At 48.5% G+C, this 27433-nt stretch overlaps 4 protein-coding genes across 4 annotated transcripts; 3 read left to right on the top strand and 1 right to left on the bottom strand.

Moving 5' to 3' along the window:
• Window positions 1-144: 144 nt before the first annotated feature.
• On the top strand, window positions 145-1942 carry LAJ45_04711 (uncharacterized protein; the record flags this gene model as incomplete). Its single annotated transcript, XM_046114288.1, has 2 exons — window positions 145-311; window positions 514-1942. The coding sequence occupies 2 exons, from the start codon at window positions 145-147 to the stop codon at window positions 1940-1942; spliced, it is 1596 nt and encodes a 531-aa protein (XP_045972314.1).
• A 1778-nt stretch (window positions 1943-3720) lies between these two features.
• Window positions 3721-4473, bottom strand: LAJ45_04710 (uncharacterized protein; the record flags this gene model as incomplete). The annotated part of the gene is made up of 1 exon (XM_046114287.1): window positions 3721-4473. One exon carries the CDS (start codon window positions 4471-4473, stop codon window positions 3721-3723), a length of 753 nt encoding a protein of 250 aa, XP_045972313.1.
• Window positions 4474-16334: 11861 nt separating this feature from the next.
• LAJ45_04709 (uncharacterized protein) lies at window positions 16335-18964 on the top strand (the record flags this gene model as incomplete). Its single annotated transcript, XM_046114286.1, has 3 exons — window positions 16335-16653; window positions 17036-17234; window positions 17488-18964. 3 exons carry the CDS (start codon window positions 16335-16337, stop codon window positions 18962-18964), a joined length of 1995 nt encoding a protein of 664 aa, XP_045972312.1.
• Window positions 18965-24230: 5266 nt separating this feature from the next.
• LAJ45_04708 (uncharacterized protein) lies at window positions 24231-26956 on the top strand (the record flags this gene model as incomplete). Its single annotated transcript, XM_046114285.1, has 7 exons — window positions 24231-24243; window positions 24305-24312; window positions 24376-24469; window positions 24952-25135; window positions 25248-25361; window positions 25526-25620; window positions 25692-26956. 7 exons carry the CDS (start codon window positions 24231-24233, stop codon window positions 26954-26956), a joined length of 1773 nt encoding a protein of 590 aa, XP_045972311.1.
• Window positions 26957-27433: the final 477 nt, after the last annotated feature.

Here is a 27433-nt window from a genome sequence, read left to right as displayed (position 1 = left end):
TTTTTTCTTTCTCCTCAAGTCCCTTCTTATTCTTTCTCGCCCGGCCTGGCGACTTTGTTTCTTCAATTATTCGTTCCGAGATTCTATCCAGTACACCATCATCACATCCACATAACAGCAGTCCCCACAGCACCGTCATCGCGCATGATCTCCCCCCGAGCTGTCATTCCCCCAGTGGGTGGGAGGCTTAACGACGACGGTGTTCCTGGCACCGTCGGCGAGTTGTCGCTTGCAAAGTCAACGGCTGCGTGGGTGGCACTTGTCTGGTTCATCTTTGTGTGGATTGTGGGCTCGCTCGGCTATATTCAAATGTTTGTTTCCTTGATCTTTCTTTCCTTTATCCTCAACCCAACCCCAGCCAACCCAGCAGTTCATCGTGCCCAGCAGCCCACCAGCTGGATAACGTGACTTTTGTTTATATCAAATGCCCCCAAGAAACTCTCTACATACACATTCATATACATGAAATCTACCAAGTCTTTTTAATTTTTCTAACACCCACCACAATAACAGACGACGGAAATACCGCAAGCCCCACGCCCAACGGCCCCCCCTCCTCGCCAAAGAAGCGGACGCTCTCCCTTTCGTCTCTATACTCCGTCCTGTTAAAGGCCTCGATGGCTTCCTACACACCTGTCTGTCGTCCACCTGCCTCCTCGACTACCCAAAGTCCAAATATGAGCTCATCGTATGCATCGCGTCCCCGCACGACCCGGCCGTCCCCGTGATCAACGAGATCATCGAAACGTTCCCGGACGTTGACATCCGGCTGATTATCGGCGAGGAGGACGTGGGCCCGAACCCAAAAATCCGCAACATGAGCCGCGGCTACAGGGAGGCCAAGGGCGACATCCTGTGGATCCTCGACAGCAACGTCTGGGTCACGCCGGGCATCCTCGCGCGGAGCGTCCGCATGCTGGAGGGCACCGACAGGGGGGGCAAGGGATATAAATTGGTGCACCATCTGCCGGTCGGTATCGATGTGACCGCCCAGGCGGACCAGCTTGCGTCACTGGAGGCGGTCGCGATAAAGAACTCCGAGGAGCACCCGCTTCTGCCGGCGCAGCCGGTCGCGGCTGCGGTACCCTTCTGGTCACGGATATGGCGCACTGGCGGGGGCAGGCTCGAGGAGAACTTCTTGTCTAGCTCACACTGTAAGATGTATGTGGCTATCAACACTGTCGCGGTCGCCTCATGTGTCGTTGGTAAATCGAACCTCTTCCGCCGCTCGCATCTCAACGAGGCCACCCGTAATCCCGAACACCCCGAAAAGGAGGGAATCCTCGCCTTCGCCGACCACATCTGCGAGGACCATCTCCTCTCCGAGCGCCTCTGGCTGACAAAGCTCGAGGAGGAGAAGGCCGGCACGCGCGCATGGAGCAAGCACGGGCTGGGCGAGGACCTGGTTTTCCAGCCCATGGGTGGGATGAGAGTAACAGACTACCTCGCGCGCCGCGTTCGCTGGTTGCGCGTGCGGAAATACACCCTTCTCGCAGCAGCGCTCGTCGAGCCTGGCACCGAGAGCTTCCTGTGTTCGCTCATCGGCGCGTTCGCCGTGACCACGCTGTTCCCGGAGTGCTGTCTGTCCCTGCTCGGGCGCGTCATCTATGAGCCGTCGACGTGGGTATCGTTTGGGCTATTCTGGCTGGCGAGCGTGACGGCGTGGGCGGCGGTCGATTATGAGCTGTTTATGTTCCTGCACTCGTACCGCGGGGTTGAGGTGGGGAAGAGCACACCGCTGTTTGTCGCGGCGGGGCCGGAGGCGAAGCGCGGGTTTGGGCCGTGGTTGGCGCAGTGGGTGGGAAGGGAGGCGTGCGCGTTTGGGGTGTGGATGTGGGGGATGTGGCCGGGAGAGATTAATTGGCGAGGGTCGAGGTATAGGATCAGGTGGAAGGATTTGAAGGCGGAGGAGATTGGAAGAGGGTCGGGGAAGAGGGATTAGGCATCCTGGGTTATGATTTGATTTTTTTTCAAGCATTGTTGTATTTTATCCTTTCTCTTTTTATGATGTTAAGCGTTGGCGATATGCATAGCGATAGTTACGACATCTTTTTAATGAGCCTTGAGGTTTTGAGAGTGGCGGGTGGACCTTGTTTCTCCTGTTTCGCTTCGTTTCGATTCTGGAATGTAGACTTTGTAGATATGGGTGTATTTTGTGGATGTAATTATTGACCTAGGTAGATCGGACGATGATCGTTGATAGACAAAAAAGCAAACCCGCAGGACTTGTTGTAAGACTGAGAATAGAACTAAAGCAGAGTAGAGCGGAGAGTTAGACAGAGCTAGACAGGTGTACGTACTCTCGAATGTGTAGAGTAGAGTAGACAGCAGATAAGTGTATCATCTCCCAAACACGCGGAAAGTGCCTTCGCGGGGTGTTCTTATACTCTAGCCTGCCTTCGCAGCCGGAACGCGTGGAACCCGTCACCGCAAGAGCGGATACGGATGCTGCTGCGCCCGTATCGTATCGCCCGTATCGTGTTGTTGTGCACGGGCTGTTCTGGCTGTGCAGGAAGACCCGCGCACGGGCTTTGGTGCTGCAATGATACACTGTGCTAACTACATGTTAGGCAGTTCAGTTACGTGGATGGTGGAGGAGGAGGAGGGGGGAGAGGGGGGAAAGAGAGGGCGTTGGGGTACGTATGCCTATATGTGTTTGTAGTGATTGGGGGGTTTGAGGTATTTTAAGGGGGAAGTGGTGGTGGTGTTGTTGGCAAAGAGCGTCATCGGGTGTCACTCGGTGGGGATTCGGAGGCCGAGGGGTTTCGGGGGCCGGGGGGCATTCGGGGGCCGGGATGGTGGGGGTTGGGGTGGAGGTACGGGTTCCGAGGGAGCGAGGCTCGGGGGGGGGGGGGGGGGGGGGGTGGAAGATGCCGGTGTTGGGGGTCACATATGGACGTGTAGATATTCTATATGGGTAGATGTTGTGGGTGGATATTGTGAGGTGGGCTAAGGTGAATGGGGAATCATTGGCACCTGCCGTGATAACGCGTACGTTCGTGGTGAGCTTTCTGGTGCCTGGGTGGTCGGGGTGGCTAGGAGTATGCTTGTGACAGTGCCAGTGCACGGGGAACATTGAGCATGAGCTCAGATGAAAAGAATGATATGATTAACGTTCTACAAGTCGTTGCCGGCCTTCGGCCGGAGAGGATAATCCATCATATATTATATTTTAGTGCAATTCTGTATGAGAATATAGCCCCAGGAAGGGTATACTCAAAAGTTTATATTAATGTAGAAGGATCTACTAGTAATGAAAAATTAACAAAAATAACCTTTTAATTTTTGATTTCAAGTATACTGTAACGGGGGTCTATGGACGTAGGGACTATGATGCCAAGGAATACAACCGAGTGGAGGACGTAGCAATAGGTATTCGAGACTGTGGACTATGAAGTGGCTTTGCCTAGTATGACTAACTAGTTAAGCCCTATGACGAGGTGTAGAACAAAGTAGTATTCGTGGAATAAGTACAAGAAGTTCCGTGAAGAGAAAAGGAAAGGAAGGAAAACATGAAAAGGTACGAGACAACACCCCCTTATATATCCAACTCCTAGTCCGTTGATGACTAACATCTTGCGTAACGGAAACCGAAAGAACATAACAGAAAACCCATTACAAATCATAGTCCAACTGCGCGATTCCTTCTCTTCACAACCCAATCCATCACCTTAGCCGAAATATAATATTGCCGTTACAGACTACGCCCCCCTCTAAGGCCTACCTCCTGGTAGGCTTAGGTTTCTGTGGATAACGTTCATGGAACCGTCGAACAATATCAGGTGAATGCTCAAGGTCCGATAGCGGTTGCCAAGAGGCATCATCGTATCCAGTGTATCGTACCAGGTACTCAAAGCCACCCCTTCGTTTCCTAGAGTCCACAATATCCTCGACTTCCCATTCTTCCTCCCCTTCGATCTCGACTGGAGGTGGTGGTGACTGTTGTTGTCCAGGTAATGGGTTATCCGCTTCAGGTGATAACAATGAAACGTGGAATACTGGATGGATCTTCATGGAGCGGGGAAGTTCTAGCTCATAAGCATAGGGGTTGACGATTCGTTTGATGCTGTAAGGACCAATCCGTTTCCAATCAAACTTCTTGGAGGGTCGCTTTGTTAGAATATGGCGGGTCGACAAGAAAACTTTATCTCCTATATGATAACGAGGGGCAGGAGAACGATTTAGGTTAACCGACTCCTCTTGTATCCTTTGCGCCCGAAACATTTCGCTCTTCAGAAACTCCACCATGTCCTTCATCTCCTTTGCAATGCTGTTGGCTTGATCTTCCGCTGTCGTTTTACCGTGTTCCAAGGGACCAAAAGTCATTCTGGGATTTCTTCCCGAGTTGGCATAGAAGGGAGAGACTTTTGTTGTTTCCGAAATATGGTTATTTGTTGCGAACTCAGCCATTGCCAACAGCCGGGCCCAATCATCTTGCTGATAGGAGACATAGCTTCGGAGGTATTGTTCCATTATGGCATTGTGTAACAGGGCCACAGTAGGGCTGTTACAAAAATACCTGTTCTACCAGTCAAGCCATACGGCCCTAGGTTAACCGCAGCTGGTTCTTCATCGATGGGTGAAGAGAAGGGCAGATGCGCCCCTACCTCTATTGGTATAGAGGGTAGAGATCCTGGCGAGCAAGAAGTCTTACAAGTCAAGCTAGACGACTGGACCAAAACTAGAGCAGCAGGACGAGCAGACCAAATAAGGAAGGGTAACCCCAAACATAAATTACCCTACCTTGGCATTCAACCTTTGAGGCGCAATAACTTTGCAGCCGATGCCCGGAAAATATGCTTTACCACGTCAGAAAGGATCCTGGCGATGCTCCGGTCCATTTGGGGTGGTTGAATGAACGCATTGCGGAGTTGAGGAAACACTGCAAAATAAACACGTTTTAGACCCCCAAAAATAACCCCCGGAGCGTCGAACCGCCAGAACCCTCCTGTTTCAGCCCGGTGCATCTTTGGGGGGGGTAAGAGTGCGACCCAAACTACCAAAGCAAACCTTTGCTTTAAAAACACCCAAATCTATTCTAAATACTCTGAATAAGCAATTGCTGTCTGGTCGGCTGTTTCCTCTAGTTCCTAGGATCCCGACCCTTTCTTGGCAAGGATTGCGAGATTTGACTCGGACGAAAATTCGTCCGCGGTGTGGTAGCAACTCTTCTCCTCCCCCCTGATAGAAAATAGGTGGTGCCCCCAGATTATTTGAAAGGCGGACGGCCAGTGAAAAAAGGAAAGAGGTAATGAAGGAAGGGGCGCCGAACTTCCATAAAGGAACTCGGTTGCCCCAGCTTGGCTTCGGGGGGATCAGCGAGTCTTTACCAGCGAGGAGCCCCCTTAAAGTTATTAAGTTTCTAGACTACAAATAACGATCAAACAAATGAAACTCTATCTTTCCATCGAACGAGCCGAAAGGATAGCTTGTCGAATTCCTTTCTGCCTATCTACCTGATCGAAGTCACGGTCGCGCCCTTTCAAGGCACCCCCGTTACACATTGATCCTTTCAGTTTGTCCATCAGTTTGGGGGTGGAATGCGGTGGAGAAACGTGGAGATATTTCCAGGCGTTTGCAAAGCGACTTCCAAAATTCCGCAACAAATTGTGTTCCTCTATCGGACACCACCATATCAGGTAGTCCATGTAGCTTCCAAACATTATCGAGATATAGCCTTGCTACTTCCTTCGAGTCCACCTCTTTAGTCGTTGGTATTAGATGTCGCATTTTGGTTAATCTATCAACAACAACTAGAATCGCATTGTAACTGTAACGGGGGTGCTAGGATGATACACGACCGTGACTTCGATCTGACATAGAAAGGGTAAACGGGCAACGATGGATTCATTGGGCTCGTTCGATCGAAAGATGGAGTTTATTTGTTTGATCGTATTTGTAGTCTAAAAACTTAATAACTTTAAGGGGTCTCCTCGCTAGTAAAGATTCCATCCCTCCCCGAGTTCAAACTGGGGGGCAACCGAGTACTTTTATCGAAGTTCCGCTTTTTTTTCTCCCTAGACCCTTCGTTTTTCCCCCTAGTCCGGGGACACCGCGACTTTTTTCTATGAGGGGCGAGAGGAGTTGCTGCCACCCCTCGGACGAACTTCCGCCCGAGTCAAATCACGCAATCTCTGCCAAGAGCTGGTCGGGATCCTAAGAACTAGCGGAAACAACCGACCAGATAGCAATTGCTTATTCAATTTGTTTTAGAACAGATTTGGTGTTTTTGTAAAGCGAGGTTTGCTTTTAGTAGCTTGGGTCGTACTCCTACTCCCCCTCAAAGGTGCTCCGGGCTGAAACAGGAGGGTTCCGGCGGTTCGACGCTCCGGGGGTTATTTTTGGGGTCTAAAACGTGTTTATTTTGCAGTGTTTCCTCAACTCCGCAATCCGTTCATTCAACCACCCCAAATGGACCGGAGCATCGTCAGGATCCTTCCTGACGTGGTAAAGCATATTTTCCGAGCATCGGTTGCTAAGTTATTGCACCTCAAAGGTTGACTTCCAAGGTAGGGTAACTTATGTTTGGGGTTACCCTTCCGTATTTGGCATGCTCGTCCTTCTGCTCTAGTTTTGGTCCAGTCGCCTAGCTTGACTTATAAGACTTCTTGCTCGCCAGGATCCCTACCCTTCATACCAATAGAGGTAGGGGTCATCTGCCCTTATCTTCACCCATCGATGAAGAACAAGTGGTGATTACCCTAGGGTCGTATGGCTTGACTGGTAGAACAGTTACTTTTGTAACAGCCCTACTGTGGCTCTGTTACAGTAACCATCACTCTCTGGAAGGTCGGTAACAAAATCCATCGAGACATCCGTCCATGGTCCATCGGGTATTGGCATGGGACGAAGTACCCCATAAGGCGCATTACGTGGTGCCTTGCTACGGACACACATATTGCAATTCCTAACATATCGATCGACATCTTTTCGCATTTGTGGCCAATAATATTCCCGACTTAAGAGTTCCAAGGTCTTTGCTCTACCCGGATGGCCTGCCGATGGTTTGTCATGATGTTCTTTCAGGAGTCTCAGCCGGAGGTCATTATCCTTTGGTACGTAGAGTGCGTCTCGATAAAGTAACCGGCCGTTATTGTCTTCAGTACATTCGGCAAGTGAAATTTTATTTGACTGGCGAACGTCGTTCCGGAGCATAGCGAGGATTTCGTTTGGAAAACTATCGACTTGGTAAGCTTTTGAAAATAACTCCTCCACAGTAGACATTCCTTCAGCGGATTCATTTGATAAAGAACCCGTGAACAAACTTAGCTTTGTATCCAAATTTTTCCGCTTCAGAACCACTTGGCTCTGGTGCGTCAGCCGTTCATCCCCCTCTTTAGGTAGATCACCTGATCTTCTGGTCAATGCATCTGGTTTCGCTCCTTGTTTTCCTGGTCGGAATTGTATAACAAAATCGAAACGCGAAAGGAATTCAGACCAACGAGCTTGTCGGCGGTTTAGCAATTTTGTTGTCATAAAATACTCTAGATTTCGATGGTCGCTGAAAACTTCAATAGGGAATTGTGCTCCTTCCAAATGATGTCGCCACTCTTCAAAACATCGTACGATTGCTAGAAGTTCCTTGTCATAAATTTCATAGTTGCATTCCGCAGGGGAATGTTTCTTTGAAAAGAAAGCGACTGGATGTAAAACTCCTTCATCATCGCGTTGTGAAAGGATACCTGCTGAGACATAATCAGATGCATCGGTTTCCACCACAATCTTTCGATCCGGGTCGAAATGAACTAGTATAGGTGCTGTTGTGAACATCTTCTTTAAGGTTTGAAATGCTTCCTCCCTTTCGTCCGTCCATTCGAATTTAACATTTTTCTTTGTTAGGGCTGTAAGTGGGGCAACAATCTTTGAATATCCTAAGATGAACCGTCGATAAAAGTTTGCAAATCCCAAAAATACTTGCACATCATGGAGATTCATCGGTGTGGACCATTCTAAAACATCAATAACTTTCTTCGGATCCATTCGATTACCATTCGGAGTGAGGATCAGGCCCAGGTATTTTGTTTCTTGAACCATGAATTCGCATTTTTCGGGTTTGAGATGAACATAATTTTCATCAAGTACTTTTAGAACTTTTCGAATATGATCCTTATGTTCTATAAGAGACTCGGAATAGATAAGAATATCATCCAAATAAGCTGTCACGAATTGATCCAAATAGGGACGTAGGATATCATTGATCCAATGTTGGAACGTAGCAGGAGCATTCGCTAATCCAAAGGGCATCACCGTATATTCAAAATGTCCGTACCGAGTCCGGAATGCCGTTTTCCATTCGTCTCCTTCCGCTATTCTGATTTGATTGTACCCCCAACGTAAATCTAACTTGGTGTAGTATTTTGCTCTTGACAATTTGGCCAAAGTTTCCTTCAATAACGGTAATGGATAACGATTCTTAATCGTAATTGCATTGAGGCCCCGATAGTCGACACATAAACGAAGAATTCCATCGGCTTTCTTGACGAATAGGATAGATGCCCCCGCTGGTGATTCACTATGACGGATAATCCCCTTGGGTAGGTTCTCTTGAAGATAGTCCCAAAGTGCCTTCAACTCCGTTTGGGATAAAGCATATATTGGTCCCCATGGTGGTTGTTTGCCTTCTTCTAATACTATCTTCATATCATGGAACGGTCGATGTGGTGGAAGCGCGGAAGCATCATATTCTTCAAACATATGGATATAGCGGTGGAACTCCTTCGGTATTAGTTTGTTAATATCGATAGTAGGTTTCTCGGTCGCTGCGACGGTAATGGTATGAGTTTCCGGTAGGGGGATTGATATACCATGAACCGTAATTGTAGTTCCACTAAGCGAGCAATATTGACGGCAGCTTTGAGAGTTGAAGATAAGCAAATTTTCTTTTGGTCGAATCGTAACATCATGGCGTCGCATCCAAGGTATCCCCATCACAATCGGATAGTGTCCCAACTTTGTCACAAAACATGACGCAGTCTCTCGATGGCCATGAATGTCTAACGAGACATCAACAATATGAGTAATCTTTCCTGACTTGATAGGTCTGCCGTCTATAACGTCTACATGTCGTGGGATTTTGAGTGAGGTCATGGTAATATTGTTGTGGCGTGCAAAAGATTCATCGATGAAAGCATATCCTGAGGCTCCGGTATCAATAAGGGCGTAGGTGGGTACGAAAGTATTTTTATTCTGTGAAATTGAACAAGTTACTACAAATTGGTTCCCATCCATTTCCTCCTCAGATACCGAAAACCCAGAAATATGCATCCCAGAAAAATCCTTAAATGGTCCCTGGGCTAAGCCACTTAGTGCAGGGACAAATCTTTTGCCGACTCGTTATCGCTTCCGTCAATTTCCTCCACCCTCAACGCCGCTCCCCTCATCACCGGTCTCCTTGGTTGATTTCCAGTTGTCCTTGCTTGGGGACAATCCCTAACCATATGTCCGACTCCTCCGCAATAGAAACATCGGCCCTCAGCTAAGCGGGCATTTCTTTCGGCGGGGGTGGGGCGACGACGTCCCCCGGACAGATCCATCGGTACATCACCTCCCGGGCGGAATGAGGGATGGTTCTCAGGGGTAGGTGCATTGATAGCTGGAGCGGCAGCGCGAGGAATAGGGACAGAATTCCCTGATGGGGGCGAGGGGTCGGAGCAGCAGTAGCATTCCAAGGCTTTTTATTTCCTCGCTTAGCTTCTGCCGCTCGTCGTCGATTATCTAACCGTTGCAAAAGTGTCGCGCAGGCATCTACTGTCGCAGGAGTTTCATGATGTATCATCGATTCATCGAGTTCCGCATTAATACCCTCCATTAAAGCCTCAATCTGAGAGACTTCATCCATCCCTGACTCGGCAGCATACCGTTGGAATTCGGCGAAGTAATCAGCAAAGGTTCTGTTTCGTTGACGAATGTTCCTAAAGTTCCTCCTAGCTGTACGCATTCGATCAGGATCCCCAAAAGCAGTATCTAAGATTTCATAAAACCGTAACATGGAAGGCAAAGCGATGCCTTCTTCTCCAACGTATTGTAAGGACTGATTGGCGGCGACACCCTCCAATCGACTGAATGCATAGGATAATTTGGACTGTAGTGTGGGAAAGCGGTCGGTATTTCCCAATAGCTTGATTTTCATCTGTTGCTTAAATAGGTGTAGTCTTTCTCGATCGCGATCTCCCTTAAATACTTCAGGGTCTGGGAGTTTTTCCGACCGTTGGGTGACCACTGGAACAGGTGGAACTGGAGGTACCGGTGGGGCATTATCTTCTCCGATTGGTTCTTCATCAGGGGCAACCACCTCAACAGCGACTCGGTGGGCCCTGGCAGCGGCTAGATCTCGTTCGAACATCTCCCTTGCATTTCCAGCCTCCCTCTCCACCTCCTGTAAGTCCGTTGCATACTGAGCAAGGCCATGTTGTGCTCGTTGAAGAAGTGCATAGGCTTCTATTCCGACATTGCCATCCACCTCTGGATGTTCTTGAAAGAAGGTCTGAAGGGCATCGCTTAGCTGTTGATAATCAATAGGGAGATGTGCCGCCATGGTAGACTATGGTGTTGTATTGGTTGGCAATAGAGGACGGAACTTGGTGTAACGGGGGTCTATGGACGTAGGGACTATGATGCCAAGGAATACAACCGAGTGGAGGACGTAGCAATAGGTATTCGAGACTGTGGACTATGAAGTGGCTTTGCCTAGTATGACTAACTAGTTAAGCCCTATGACGAGGTGTAGAACAAAGTAGTATTCGTGGAATAAGTACAAGAAGTTCCGTGAAGAGAAAAGGAAAGGAAGGAAAACATGAAAAGGTACGAGACAACACCCCCTTATATATCCAACTCCTAGTCCGTTGATGACTAACATCTTGCGTAACGGAAACCGAAAGAACATAACAGAAAACCCATTACAAATCATAGTCCAACTGCGCGATTCCTTCTCTTCACAACCCAATCCATCACCTTAGCCGAAATATAATATTGCCGTTACATATACCTGCATTCACGTTGGTCTATTAATACTTTATCAGCAAAAAATCTCTTGCTAATTCTAATGGCTTGGGCCTGGGTTCAGGAACAATTTTGAATACGGCAGAGTTGGGACAGGTTCGAGGACGGAATCGGAGGAGGATCTCAGGCTCCAAGCGGAAGATAATACCAAAATCTACTAATTATAAAGAGAAACAAAAACTTGAATCAATGTTATCATGATTCAAGTTATATCATACCAAGAAAAGCAAATATTCAAGTTGATAATGTGATATTGTATCGGGTAGAGCAAAAATCAATACCTTGATATCGTATAAAGAAAAACAAAAATTAATATAATTATAACTATATTGCTCTAAAAAAGGAAAATCAATTCAATCATGATTATATTGTCACAAAAAAAGCAAAAATCAATACTAATATATTCTACTGAGAAAATCAAAAATCAATATCATGATATCATCTCAAGAACTGAGCACAATGAAAACGAGTGACATATCATGACTAAAACCCCAAAACGAAACCCATACGCAAGAAAAGCTATTAGATTTCCATTCATATAGGGACCGAGCTTCTTCCAAGGTGCCACAGATATGGGACATGAAGGGAGGTAATATTTCTTTTGTCTTAGTTGAACATAACTCCATATGTAAAGCTTAGGGTTACGAAGGCCGAGCTCGAGGAGAATCTGAACATGAGATCTAGAAAGCAATATTGCAAGCTGTGTAGCTAGCCCCCTGTAGTTAGTTAACATTATCTACTATTTTATAAAATTGGAAATGTTGCGCTAGACCCTGGCGATATATCCTTGGCCGTGAATCCGGCGGGGTCTTGCGATGATCAGCTAATTGCCGGGAGAGATCAGGGATAGGAATTAAAGAGAGAGTAATTTTCAAGCGAGAGGCTAAGATGATAGTTCAAGCTATGCATACCATTATGGGGCCAGAGATGATCTAATCGATATCATTGTACCTACCCTACGCACAAGGAGGGCTAGAAAAATTGCAATAAATTTATACAAAAAGCCATGCTGAGGGAAGTTTTCTCAGCTAACGGCGATGGTTCTGAAGGCATATATTGCTGCATGTAGTCTTGCCATTCTGTGATTATAGTCTGGTCAGCTAGCTAGCTTTCAAAATCTCTACAGTCCTTTCCCCTAATGTCCAGGCCGGTTTATGTGGCGTAACCGATAGTTCTGAATACGCTATAGCCAGTGGGGAAGGGTGGCGAAAGTATGCTCTCGGGGAATGAGGCGTAGGGTTGCCCATATATGTGCTTTGGTGGTGTTCTTAGACTTACTGTCCTTAGCTATAGTTTGGTCTAGATCTAGTAATATTTCTTGTGGAGATATATGCCTCGTCTTGGTGATCTCCTTGTCTACACTATACCAAAACCCTAACCCACGCCTTCCAAGCATGCTGTGGAAGAATACTTATCCACCGGTCTTGTTCTTTTCCCGGTACACACAAATAACTCCAGAGATAGGGTCATTTAACGTCAATCAAAGCATTAATTGACGCAAGGAAAGAGTTTTGTAAGATGTAAGCCCGACGGGGGGGCAAACACACCGAGTGATAACCTATGAATACACTCATCACCTATCCATCACGTATCATCACTCGGTGAGTAGCGGCAGAAACTGTTGGGTATGTGTCGTTCAAGGCAGTAATGCCATAGTGTCGAATATTAAATGACCCGCCGTCAAGAGGAATGGTTTCCTATTCGGGCTCCTATAAAACTGAAGCTTTATGACTCGCCCTTCTCTCAACAGAAGCGACCCAACCGAAGGAAAAGCATATCTCTTCAGGCAGCCACGAGGTGTAGGAAGGAAGATCATCTGGAGCCACGGCTACAGCACTCGTGCAGCATCAGGAGGAAGGGTCCTTCCTTTTTCGGCAGCGTTAGAAATACGGGATGGGTATAGGATGAATAAACAGCACTGTTGATTTGCTAAACTGCTCTTCTCCCTCTGTGCGCACAAGCTCGAGACCTCTGTCTCGACTCAAACTTACCATCACGCCCCTTTCGCCCTCTCACCCCATCGGAGTCCCCGAGCCCACTACCTCTCTTCAGCTCTTCTAGGATATCCAACAGACTCGTAACCACCATGGCGTGATGTTTACAAACCTTCTGCAGCACGCGTTCCGGCGTTGCAACAAGATCTACTTGTATGTATGTACGTATACGCATGCACGCATACACGGTATACCACCAGTGGGTAGCTGGCAATGACCATCTAGTCGTTTTCTCATATACCTTACTTTATAGATTACACCTTACTGTGCCCGCCAACACAACCCAGGCGCAGAGAAGAAACATCTACCCGACGGCCAAACCGTATATGGCGGGTGGGATGGAGATATATGCATGCGAGGTCGGCCCCATTTATACGCAGATTACAGCCGAGCGTAGATACAATCAATCTACATGTATAATACAGTAATCAACATACCACATTCAGCTGAAATGACGGCCGGCGGCCGGGTTTTCCATTTCCATATATCCCCTTACCTGGTACCCTATCCACACTCCCTCCATCCAACCTCCTCATCTTCGCCGTCGTTGCTGGGCTCGTATATAGACTATATTACCGGGATCGACATAACCCCGGGCCGGAAGCCAATCCCTATCTCCAGCGGATAAATCTGCGCCTCCCCGGTACGGTTCAAACCGAACTAGCTGTAGATCTCTAATTAAACCTAGCAGATAGGACCTGTCAACTAAACGTGCTTGCTTGCTTACACAACCACACAGTACCCGTTGCAAACATGACGTGTGAGGGAGACTTCGGAATGGGAAGCAAGGGGTGTGGTAGGAATGGTGATCAGCTGCAGGGTAGGAAGGTAGTGTGCGATCGACAGCAGCTTGGTGGGAGGAGAGGGAGGGTGAGGGCGGTAACGTATTGGATGTTGGATACTGAATGTTGGGATGGTGATGGTTGGTTGGCTGGTGGTGGTGGTGGTGGTGGTGGTGGGTTGGTTGGTGGGGGGAGAGGTGATGTGGGGAGTCACGATATATCACCCGTTCACATACTCTACTAGGCAGTACTGGAATGTGCAGCCACTAGCCAGCAGTGTCAGCATTGGGAAATGGGTGCGATATTCCTGGGTTGGTTACAAACCCGACAACTGCCAGCGAGATAGAACTCGATCCATCACGCACGCACCACACCCTCGTGGAATGTTCTTCCAGCAGACACTGTTCTGTACATGCCTCTTCAACTACGTAGCCCTGGAGCGGGATCTAGGCGGGGTAAGTCATGGGCACTTCTTGACGTGTTGACATATCCGCCGCTGCAATATTTGCTCGAGTGACATCCTATGAAGGGCTCTATCTGCTCGGGTTGTTTGTGCGCAGTCATTGGCTGTGTTTCAGGTCCCATTGCGGAATCCGGGATGCATATCAATTCCTAAAGCATCCATGATTCGTATCACCAGATTGATCATCCCAAGATACGCGGTGGTGCAGTTCCCCTTATCTTGATCATTCGCTATTCCTTGCGACTCACGTTACACGAGGTGCTTCCAGGGCATGTGGAGGGGGGTATGTATTAGCAGAGTGATTATAAGTAAAAGTAAACATGTGGGGTTTCTTTCAGCTGGCTGTTCTACATGTGATTGGTGCTCTCGTGCTACATACTAGCAAGCTATGTAACTTCTACAACGAGTATTCTGAACTGTTGGAGTATTTCTCCGACGGGTTGAATGGTCATTGATAGCTCTGATATGCATCGCGCAGCCAGTTTGCATTACGCACTCATTCACAGTCCAGTGATCCCTCACGCCCCGACGGCCAGCTGGAGATCGGGGAATTCCAGCACGATGCAATTGTTGTCCCAGATGGCCAAGATAGGTAGAGTAACTATCTGTCTACACAAATCCATCCATTTGCGCCTCCTCCTGTGTATGTCCGAGTAGAGTAGGTACCTATGTGCACATATCCTTCCTATTCTAGGTCGCTGTAAAGTTTGCATGCACTTGCTGTAAAGTTTGCTGTTGCTGTCTAGCTGTCGCTGTCCCCCAAGAGCAAAAGCAAAAAAAAAAGTCCAGCCCCCCATCTTAGGGTAGTGCCGACGATCAATGATATGGTTTTGGCTTTGGCTTTTGCAACCAGATGAATCTCAACCCAACCAGGAAGTGCTGTTCTATATCTGTACCTCTCTCTACCCCACGAACAACCCAATCATTGGTATCCACACCGACGGAGTATTGTACGTCCGTGCATTTGTTAACAATAATGGAATTGCACCCCCCCCCCTCCGTCCCAACCTAGTTTTCCGTAGGTGTAGTTTAGTAGGGTGGTGTGGTAGAGTAGGTTGCAATTGAGTTAGACACCGCGCGCCGGAAATGCCGGACCTCATGATGGATTACGTGCTACTCACGAAAGAAAATAAGGTCTATCTATTTTGCAATTGAACACGATATCTAATACTTCCATCTGTAACTCGTAACCCGACGATATATGGATCAAGCAGGCAAGCAATTGATTCAATGTCGCCATCGGTAACCCCCCTCGGAGGCCATTGAACGCTGTTTTCGACCGCCAATGATGTCAGAGGTCTCCCCATATTTGTCTCGCTATCCAATGCCTTGGAGTGGGTCGGATAGTTTACACTAGTCTCATCGCAAATACTCAATTCTCCTCCGGGCAGCTTACTATTTCCCGTGCCCAGCCAGTCAATGATACGTCCCCTTCGCCGGCTACAGAAGCCCCCAAAACCCAAAACCCAAAACCCAAAACCTTCAGGCACTACCGGATCCGTCGTACGCTCCATGGCACTTCCCGAACGATTGAAAAAAGTGCAATTGTTGGAACATCAGTACCAAGCGTAAGGCAAAAAATGTTTAGAGTAAAAGCATGCACGCCACATCCACCACCACACCCACACCCGCACCCACACCGCAGAACAGCAGAGATAGAGTAAGAAAACCCAATTTGTAAGAGTGGCCTGCAGATATGTATGTAGGTAGGAACGTTGTTTTTTCGGGATTCTGCTCTCGTCTCATATGTGCATTTGTGGGGAGACAGAGTAACTTATGCTGCAAGCAACTCACATATGTAGCCAGATCCAGGCCGGCGAGACATATCATTCCTCTCCCAAAGTGCCCGATAGAGAGATACTCTATTACTCTACGGTCTCTACTCTAACCGTCGAGTGATGTTCCATGTCCCTCCGCATCTTCTCCCGATCCCTGCGGCCCATCCCTCTTGGCACAAAAAAGCTTCGTTTCATAACGTCATCGTCGCGATCCCCCGCCTCTCTCTCTCAGAAAAAAAAGCTCCGTCCGAAACCATTTCCAGTGTCAACCTCTCCCTTTCCTGGTCCTTTCTGGTTCGTTCGGTAGATGATGCACGCAATGCCGCACCACCACCCCTACAACCTCCTCTCCACGCATCTCAGGGCCCGCGGCGGCATCTCCTTCTTCCCAAGGCCAGCTCGGCGACTACTACAACCACAGCTCCGGGCCCGGAGCCGGGCCCGGGGCATCAGCTCGATATCGTCAACGAGTATCAAGGCGTCGCTGCCCACTACCAGCACCACCGCGCGCGCAGTCGTGGCAGACGGGCTCGTAGGCCTGGCGCGCGCTGGGTTTGCGGGCGAGGGGAGAGTAAGGCTTGTGTTGCGGGGCTTGCTCGACCAGCCGGGGGAACATGATGCGGGGGTTAGGGTTGCTGGTGCGTTTTAGAGTTTTTTTCTTCCTTTCTGTTGATTCGATATGATCATTTCTAGTTCCAGTTTCCAGTTCCATTTTTCATTTTTTCATTTTTTTCATTTGATTATTTGATTATTTGGCTTGGTTATCGTGTTTCTGCATATCCCCACGTCCCCGCGTATCTCCCCCGCGCGCCCATATCCAGCCAGCGAGCCAGCCGGCAGCTCAAGTTCAGCTGAGATCTTTGTTGCCCTGTTGCCTTGCTGTTGTGTTTCGGAGATACGATACCACAGACCAGACAGCTCAGATTGAGTTTTTTTGCACGGTTCATGGTTCAAGCAGGATAGATCTTGCATTGAGTAGGGGAAACTGTATTACTGATTGTGCGCTGGAGTGTGATGCAGTTCTTGGACGGAGCGGGTCGGAGGGGAGACTCGTCGCGGTGCTACTGGCCGACCCACTGTCGACGGAACTGGAGGTGGGGAAGGAACAATGGGTGAAGGAGATCCTTACCTGGTCTTCCGCTTGCTCTTCATCGTCTTCTTCCTCGAGAGGTGCTGGAGGTGCTACTGGTGATGGTGGTGGTCGTGCCCTATTAATTCGGTATGTTTCAATTAAACTGCCGAAAAATAAAAGAAAAGAAAAGAAAATAGAACAACACCGGGCCATTTTTCCAATTCGCACAAGGAAGAGGGTTGTGTTTTTCCTTTTCTCCCTTTTCCTGCGGCGCGCCCATCACATATAATTTTTTATAATAATAATATTATCATTTTTTTCTTCTTGTCCTTGTCTTTGTCTTTCTCTTAGTCTATATGGATCTGCTGGTCTAACGGGTTAAAAATCAATTGGATAATAGCTATGGGCCTCCCACAAATATCACAACCCCCACCGGTTCCCCAATTTCACTACTTTCAGTGCCATCCCCGCTCCTTAGATCCTCTGCCCTCGAGATCCTTCTCGCGCCCCTGCCATATGCACCCCCAGAAGACCTCACGGTCGTCGCTCTCAAGGCGACGGAAATTCCTGGCGCTCGAGTAATAGAATACCCGGTCCATAAGACGCTCGTCTGGGCTGGCGAGGGTTCAGACGGGCTCTCAACACTTCTTAATCAGAAATGCAGTAGCAGCAGCACCGGCCGGGTACTGAAGGCCCTGTCGCTTCCAGTCACGGCCTTCAGCTCCGCTGCACACGACGAAGGTGACGTAAAAATCGTGGATCTGAAGATCGCGGAGGACGCAATTGCGCAGCTCGAGGAATCGACACTGTATGCGTCCACCTTTCAGCGCGAGATGCTCCAGAGCGGCATCGAAAAGATCACGAAATGGATCACGGACGGGACTCACAGCGGCCCAGAGGGGGCCGTCAAGCCCGTTGTCAAGGAGCTTGCTTATTCGATCATTTCCGAGGCAGAAGTGTTGCTCCGCAAGGAGGAGGACGAAATCCTCGCGGCACAAACAGCAATCGAAAACAGAGCCTCTGTTGCTAACTCTTCGTCCGCACCCAAGGCAGACACATTCGGCAGCCTATCGCGCGCGCTCAAGTCCTGGTCTCAGTACGCGCATGAGGAGCTCCAAGGCGGCCTCGATGCAGCCTTCAAGACTAAACCATGGAACGACCTGGCGTGGTGGAAGCTTATCTGGGCAACCGACGACGTGAGCTCAAACACGCGTGACGTGCTAGCCGCTGGGTTTCTTACAGACTCAAAGAAGAAATTACTGTTTCTCGCCGGGCGCTTCTCGGGCGCCGGATACCACGGGGACGGCAAGGGGACGACCCCCGCGCATGCCCCAACTTCGGTGGAGGAGGAACTTGCATTCAATCTGGGTAATTCTGATGCTAATACTGCTACTAATGTGGATTTGGATGCGGGAAGGAGAGATGGTAAGTATATAGGCGGCCCTAAGTACAGCCCGCCGTTTATTGCGCAGGCAGTGGGCGACATTGTTAGAGATATGGTGCCGGTACTGCAGTCGAGTGCGAATAGGCTTCTATTGAAGAGTGCTTCGCTATCCGCGAGCGGAGCCCTAGTCTCGGCGATGTTGTATGCTTTGGAGATTTCTGTGTACTCGAGCTTGAGCGCTACGGCGGTAGCGGTGGTATATAGCGCTAGGCTACTTCAGACAAAATGGGAGAGGGAGAGAGGGCAATTCCAAGATGCTGTGATGGAACGTGGAAGAGTTGCCATTGCGAAGACCGAGAGATGGGGCTGGGACAGGCTGAGAGAGGGCGTAAAGGTCGAAGAACACGGAACCATTGAGGACGAGGGCTTGAAGAGGATCAATGATGGAAAGAAGATCATTGAAAGTGTCAGAAGTGCTTTGGAGAAAGTGTAAGGCTGTTAATAATTGCTGTCATCCTTCGCAGTTGTATCACCATCCGTAGCTTTTTGTTTTACACGCCGATCAATCATTGCCCAATAGAATTCTAGCAACGAAACAGTAGCAATATTACTAGTAATGAACCACCTTATGTTAGCAGCTTACCCATCATCACCATCCATCATCCATCATATCAGTCACCCCACAAAAACGCCTAAACAACCCCGCCATGCAAAACAGTGACATACCCACCGTTCCACACATACACACATCACCGTCTTCACACCAATTCAGCCCCGATGGATGGCTGACAACCCTCGATCAACGGCATGCGCAAGGTACAGAAGATTTTAAGCCTGACGTGCAGTGCAGCCAAGAAAACCACCGCCGCCATCCATCCACTCGGATCAAACCAGATCGGTTTCAAATAAAACTGACTGTGTTCTAGACAGCACACGTAGGATCTTCCCGGGGGTGTGATAGGGCAACAACACCACGTTGTGAATACCTACCAGAAGGTATCTAGGTTACAGGTAGAGCTGCAATTGCCCAGCCTGGTTCCTGAACGGACGAACGACAACAGCGCACCGGCTGGGACGCGCATAGGTACTGTAGGTACAGGTACATGGTACTACTCTACGGCTGTACCTACAGGTACATGGAGTACAAGTATCTGTGTACCTACTCTAGTAATGTCAGTACAAGGTGGGCTGAGGGGGTACCTACATTACTCTAAAGTCATCCCCATCCTACTATGAGCTAGAGTAGTAGGTAGACAGGTAACTAGAGTAGAGGTAGTTATATTTTCATCCGATCATCCCAACTGCACATGTGGCTTTGTCAATTGCAAAGATCAGTGCTGTAGGTGGAGTATGTACCTACATGTAGTAACTAACTCTAGACTATAGAGTAGAGTACCATGTAGTCTTAGTCCGGGCAGTGATGAGAAATATTTTTCTCATGAAAAAAATAAAACTTTTTTTTGGACGAACTCCACAAGGTATTCTCCTCGGTCTACTGCACGGTTTACAGTACGAGTCCATTACCATCAATTCCAAGTTTCAAATGCACTCGTCCGCTGGATGGATGGGTGGATGCCATGCACTCATCCTCGACCTCCTCTTCTGAGTAAGAATTCGCCACCATTGTGCTTTGTCTATGTAGAATACCTAGAGTAGAGTAGGGTACTCAGAGGTACCCGGTGGGAAGTGATTTTATAGGTTCTTTTCTTCTGCGCGCGGCGTGCTGCAGGTGGCTACGGTGATTCGGTTGGTGGCTTGCTTTACCTTCTAGGTATGGCTCGAGAAGCTATGGGGGTAGGTGTGTAAACTTCGGCGTTTTTTTAAAGAATCGGCCAATCAAACTTATAGAAATTGGCCATAATGGTACTAGCGCCTAGGCTAACCCTGGCATTTTCTCAGATTCCCATACAAACACCCGCCCTCTAGGCCTTCTCGCGCCATAGGTACCGCCAGTCTGTAGAGTCTCCTGCGCAGCCACCACCACTGACCGAAGCCGCGGAGCCTAAATTCTTATTTTTTCTTCTTCTCCCCTGTAGCTCCGCGATTCGGCCCCCAATTGCGATCGTGGGATTGTTGAGCCTCCTCTTCAGATCCGCAAAGTTGGTTGCTGCTCGTTGCCCTACTGTAGGTACTGTTACTTTACTTTACTACCTCTTGAGGCGACAGGCAACTAGTAACTCCCCGGCGCATGCGCGCACGGCGTTCCAGTGGGGAGAATTTTAGCTTTTTTATTTGTTATTTTTTTAACAAACGCCCGTGATAGGGCCTGCCCCGGGGACGGCGCCCTTTTTCTCCAGTTCCGGCCGAAGCCGAGTTTTTACTGACCTTTCCCAGCTGAAAAACACCATTTCCCTTGCTCCACGTGGGGAGGATGCCTAGGTAGTAGGGCAGGGTAGCATGGTAGGTATGCTGTGAGGTGAGGTGGGATATGGAGAGGAGTTGAGTCTTTTGCCCATGTCGATCTCTCTTCATGGCGACAAGGAAAATCCCACCGCGTAACTGGGTCCCATCGCGACTTGCCCACGCGTCGTCACGAGGCGGCGAATGATGGGCGGTGTAGGGAAGTGAGAATTGTTTGTTTACCTCCTCCTCCCCACCAGAGTCTAGATAGAGTGCTTTCTCTCTGCCTAGCCCCTCCTTCTCCCCTAGACTCCCCTACCAACAAATAACAGCACGATGCCCCACCGCTAGCTAGCTGGGAGAAGAGTGGATGCGACACAACGTTCGGCTGGCCAGTCGAAGCTAATGGCACTGAGTTCAGAGTAGATCATCGTCCACTCCATCGCATGTCAACGTATGATAAAATTCTCCTCCCTCACACGCTGGGATGTTCCCGCGCAAATGTAAAAACGTGGGTAATTTGGAATAACTCACACACTCTCATCGGCCGGCTACGGCACATTTTTTATTGTGTGCTCTGTGTAATCGCTCGTATGCCAGTAGAGGAGCAGAGTGAGTGATCATGAGTCTACCCCGCTGATAACGAGCGGTGAGAGAGAAGAGGTAATAGTAGACAGACACGTCCAGGGAGGCCTGATGCTATCGATAGGCTCTCGCTGGTGATACTATCGATGATGTCGTTACTTTACTTTGGTCAGTGGTAAACAGACATCCAGAGCAGACTAGACCTGGAGTCGATCTAGACTCCGTAGAGTTAAATGAAAACAAATAAAACAACAAATGAAACAAAAACACCCAAGCTTAGACGGAAGGTAGGGGAATAAAAAAATTCTCCATATGAACTGTCTGTAGCTTAGACTGAGCTGTCAATAGCATGCCATGCATATTCGCTTATTTGCACGAGAAAAGAAAAGAGAAGAAAAGAAAAACCTGGAACCCACATCGAATCGACGGGAGATGTTGGATCGTGAGAGACAAAATCAGGTATTTCTTTCGGGATTGTTATATATCTGAGCTCCTAAGTACTAAATTCTGCTGCAACCCAGGAGGGTGGGGTTCAAAGAAAAGCGTCTAAGAACCAGGCTGGTAAAACAATTTAACGGGCCTGTTTTTTTTTTGTTTATTTCATCTCGATTCACCCCACATCGTAGAATTGGTGTCTGTGGTACCTGTATGGCAAAGTCTCAGTGAAATGAGCATGAGTAGTTTTATGTAGCTCTATGTTTCTCTCACTCACAACGGGCAAGGGGGTTAAAAAAACCACGGACGGAAGATGATGATGCAGGCGGCGGTGTTTCTCCCGCTGCCGTGGTTTCTCGCTCTCGACCCTGATACGCCACGAGGGGGAGGGTGCACAGCGGAATCTCGGCATTGTAGTAGTACCTACTTGTACCCACATAGAGATGGATTACAGGGAAACAAAATCGCTAAAAACCTTCTTGTTGGTACGTATAGTATGCCTAGGTTATGGTTGTTGTGATTATGGTTATCTCTGTTGGTGATGTAAACTACAAGGAGTAAAAGAGGGGGAACCAATCGGCGGGGAGGTAGCAGGAACGCTTTTCTAGGATACCTCCCCTTGGGGTAGAGGAGTACTTGGTAGAAGTACATGCATAAAGAGTAGAGTAGAGTGATATGACGGTATGTTTTCCTTGGAAGGTACCTTGTCCTGTATGTACGCTGTATGTAGGTGCTTGTAGCATGCAAATTATTGTTTGGCCACATACATGCGAAAAATTATCGTGAGTAGAGTGAGGTGAGAGGGATACGTTATTCACTTTACGTTACCAAGCCTTATCTCTCTCCCTTCTCCCAGTCTGCGCACTATTGCGTGAGTGCCGGTTTGGGGTTGCGAGTGTACGTACTCTATCTACCTGCCCAACTTCTAGTCTCAAAAGTAAAGTCAACAAGACAAGAAGAAGAAAGTGAGCTGAGACAGACATATCCTTCCGGACACGGAAAACTGTCTTCTTCATCTCCGAGATACGATGGGCTGTTCTTTCACTCTTTTCAGATGTGTAGGCAGACAGTTACTCTAGAGAAGTAAAGTACCGCAGTATGTACATGTAGGTGGTTATATGAGGTTAGGCTGTTGCTACTCTTACTCTGAGTAGAAGAGGTACCGCCTACGCTATTACCTCCTGTGGCAGTGTCGCGTTCGTCCCTCCTTGAGCACCCTACTTACCAAGTACTCACCCTACTTCTACTAACTAACCGAGCGAGCTGAAAAGAAGGGGTAAGTTGATTGGGTGGAGAAAACGACATCTGGCGAGTAGTTTTTTTCGAGGCTGAATTGCGTGCAGGTGTGCTTAGGTAGACGAGATTGGATGTGCACGGTAGAGATTGTGGCACGCATAATGCCATGTATGGACACCTCTGAGGTGAGGCATCTCGCCAAACATCTCGACGGCGGCGTGGGCGTTACATATGCTATGCACGAGCCCTCAAGGACTCTAGGAAGGGGGGGGTGGGAAACTTCACTTATGCGGGTAGGGTTGAGCCTGGTCGGGAGAGTACTCAGAAGTCTCTAGAGTAATATCTAGAGTACAAAGAAGGGGCAGTATGTAGCTTCTGCTACTACCCTTACCCTCACCGCCTGTTCTATCTGATTAGATGCTTTAACTGCAAGCCATTCTGTAAAAGTACTCTTCCCTGCAAGATTGCCTGCCATCAAGCTGTCTCGCTTGTTGTCACGGCTTGCCTGCCTACCTGCTGCTGCAAGAACGCAATTCGCTCGTTGCTTGTGGTTATGCTGTATCAGAACATCAAGTTACAGATGCTGGATGGAAGTTGTAACTCGATATGCCATGTATCCCCCCATCAATCCCTTCCCACTACCCACCCACCTTCAGCAGAAAATAAATAAGAAAACAAAAACAGTAAATAAGGAAAAGAAAAATACCCTGCTGTAACCTTCTTTTTTTTTTTTGCAAAATACCTGTGTGATATGTAGACTACACACCCATACGCACACCCAGTACCCAGTACCTTTGAAGTCACAATTCAACTGCATCGTCATCTGCCGTCATAGGTCCATCATCCCTCCAAGACTCTCAAAGAAGTTACCTAAATCTCGATCCGCGGGTCCCAATTACGGCTTCCTTGTCAGTCTCTCTAACCCTGCTGCCTTCGCGTCAAAGGGCAACCAAAAAAAAAAAAAAAAAGACTAGAACTCTAAGTACGTGTTGAGGTTATCGCGAACTAGTGGAGTAAAGCCCATAATGTAGGTACCTGGGTAGGCAAATAGGTGCTTTGCTGGGTAGAGGTGGTAGATAGGGCAGTAAGTGCTTTAAGCTGCAGGGGAGCCACTTTTTCACACACCCAGCAGCTCCCGCTTTCGTCTGTCCTGGCTTCACCACATGGCTCGCTCTGGTAAATAATACGCCCGCGGTCCGCTCTTGGAGAAAAGCACGAGAAAGCAGTTCAAGTTCAGAAAAGGTGGTGCGTCCTTAAAAAGATAAGAAAGAAAAAAGGAAAAGTAAAGAAAACTCATAATAATCACAGACGGCTAGGCATAAGTTACTCCTAAAGGTCACTGGGAAAAGATATACTGCAACAACAAGCAAGACAAGGAGAGGAAGGAGAAAGGAGAGATTGCGTGAGAGAGAGAGAGAGAGAGGAAACAAACAAAGTGAGGAAGACAGCAGACTGCCTAGGACGGACATACAATCTACCAATCTACATCATACATCATACATCATACATCATACTTTACAGCAGGTTACAATCTTCGGCATTCGAGTCCGCTATCTTTCCTCTCTGATACTCTGCTGCAATCAATCAATCAATATCTCTCTCTCCTTTCCTTACTGAAGAAACAACGTCATTCCGAGCGCCAGGATAAATCTATCCGTGTTTCTGAAGGCACACACATATAACACCATCCACATATCACTCGTCACAGACAGTATCGAAATTGTTCCCTGAGGGAAGAAAGGAACCGCAAGAAAGGGACAGACATCCAGCCCTGAAAAAAAAAGCAAAGGAAAGACAAAACGAGGCTCAGCTTTTTGGAGAACTAGAAAGAACTTGAGCTCAGGGCCTGTTTCTCGGAAGCGGCATAGGTTTTTAATCTCGAAGCGAGTCAGTCAAATATCAACCAAGCCAGCCCCACTGGCCCACTGGCCCTCGCCCACAGGACGGACAGGCACCCCCGCGCTATTTACTTCCACCATCCCCTCCCCCCCCCCAAGGCAACGGATACGATCGCAACGCTTTTCTCCACGATCACATCGAAGTCCGGATCTCAATACTCGGCGGTTCGGTAGCATTGAGCTTCAAAAAGTTTCCAAAATTCGCACTCAACGGAATTGCAGGCATTCCCGAAGCGAGTGAAAGTTTCCCCGGATTTAATCGAAATTAAATACAACCTTCAGAGCTCGATCGACATCTTTACCGTGGAACCTAAAATTCAAGAAGAAGGAGAAAATCGAGAAATCGCCCATTCGCAGGAACCAAACGCAAGGGAGGGGCAAATTTTTTAGGATCAGGTATTTTGCAGCCATTTTTCTTACCCAATCTTTTCAATCTAAATCTTGGAATCTGGTTGTGAAATTTGGAATCAAGATTTAATGGGGGTTTTCCTCCCTTATCTGCACACCATCCCCCACGAGATGTACCGGCTCTTTCGAAATGCTTAAGACTAACATGCCAGGCCGTTGTTTCCGGTGCCAGTTCATATCAATAGCCATCAGCTTGCACAGGTCATATTCGATTCAGCCTCAGATCCTCCTTCAACTCTTGTTTTGTGTATGAGCTGCAGCATCGCGCCGCATCCCTCCACCACCGCCCCTTATCACCCCTCGCGCACAAATTACAAGTTCCCTCCCGCACCAAATTCCCTAAACCGGAAACTCTCGTGATGGTTGAATACCGTGCTCCTCACTACCAGTTCCCTCAAAGACCCCTCGGCCCACCCTTCTACCCTTCACCTTCAACAAAGAGCCTCACCATCAATCCCAACCTCGCGCCAGCTCCAAATCCGTACGACCCACAGTCTGCTTCTTCGCAAGGCTCCTACAACACCCACGCTCGTCGCCGGACCTCCTCTTCTGGCGCCTTACCGGCTGACAACTACCCCGCCAACTACAACCCTGGCTACAGCAACGCCGCAAACAACGGAAATAACTTTCAAACCGTCACATACTTGAGCCATCGTTCAGGCTCAAACTCTACAACCTCAAGCAACAGCTCAAGCAGCGGAAGAATGGATCAAACTGTCCCGATCACTCTGCGACGCTCAGGGAGCAATCATACCGCCAGCTCAATTGCAACAACATCTTCAAACGCCTATGTAACTTACCTCCGGCGGCAGAAGGCCACAGTTTGGTGCGACAAATCGCAATATGAAGATCCGCGCCTGGTGGCCGCACAGAGAGCTGCAAAGCTTCGCGCAGCTATGGAAGTTGTTGGATCGTCGACAGGGACATATCTAAGCGCGGGCTACAACCAGCATGGTCTTGGGTCTGGAAGCGGGTCCACTGCATCTTCTCTAAACGCTGGCCGAAGTGGGAAATTAGGACGAAGCACCAACCACGTAGCTTCAACTGTCAAGAAAGCTTGGGGTGGAAGCACTGAGCCTGGTATTGCGAATGGGGCTCTCCCGAGTGGTATTCCTTCTCGGTTGTCAGCAACAGAGGTCCTCGGCGACGAGGATGAGGATGAGACATTCATTGTTGGCCCCGGTCTTAATAAGCGATCTGGATCCGGTAAATCATCGCTGAATTCGAATCATCGAAAAACAAACCGCAGTTCTTCAATACGCTCAGACACAAATAGGACATCCTCCATCTATGGAAATAACGTTGGGCGGCCGCATAGAAACTCAAGTGGGAGCACACCGAGCTACTCCCCCACCTCTTCAATAGCAGAGTCCCAGGAAGGAAATAAGCCGAAGAATTCCGGCTCACACAGTCCTCCAGGCCGATCTGAATACCGGAATACCTACGACCACAGCTACCACAACGCCGGAATCCCAAGAAGAGACAATACAGTCAGGCGAAGAGGTAGTTTAAACGAGGAAGATGTGGTGCGAACAATGACCATGAGTGGCGTGCGGTTGTTTGTAGCCAATCCAGACGTGTAGACAGCTGGGTGTGCGGGTGACGAGTGGTGATGGGGAAAATTTTTCTTTTTTCTTTCTTTCTTTCATATACATACATAGATGGGGTCTGGGAAACTCTGGGGCGGGCGGTCCGTCTTTTCTTTCGTTTTTTCCTTTTCTTTCGTCTTCCTTTAGTTATTTCCTTTGGCGACATTCGTTTGGGTTGGTTATCTTTCTTCGTTTTGGGGTGAAAAAAAGTTTTGTTTTTAACTCGGGAATTTCTTTTAATACTCGTTACTTTCCCTATTTTTCACTAGCTTTTTGTTGATTTTTCTGTTTTACCGGCCGGGCTGGGAGGCTATCCCTTCTTTTTTTCTTCTCGATTTACGATTGTTTTGGGAGCTAGTGGCCCAAGGGCATAGGAGGAATTGGTATTGGGGAGAGAACGCAAGAGGTTGACCCCTTTGTCGAGTACCAACAGATATAAACCTGGTTGACGGGATAACCAGGAAATGTTCA

This window comes from Morchella importuna (genome assembly GCF_003444635.1).
Source record: "Morchella importuna strain M04M26 chromosome Unknown Morimp01GS012, whole genome shotgun sequence".
NCBI lineage: Eukaryota > Fungi > Ascomycota > Pezizomycetes > Pezizales > Morchellaceae > Morchella > Morchella importuna.
Note: the sequence above shows the minus strand (reverse complement) of the source record. Positions and strands in the feature narration are given on the sequence as shown.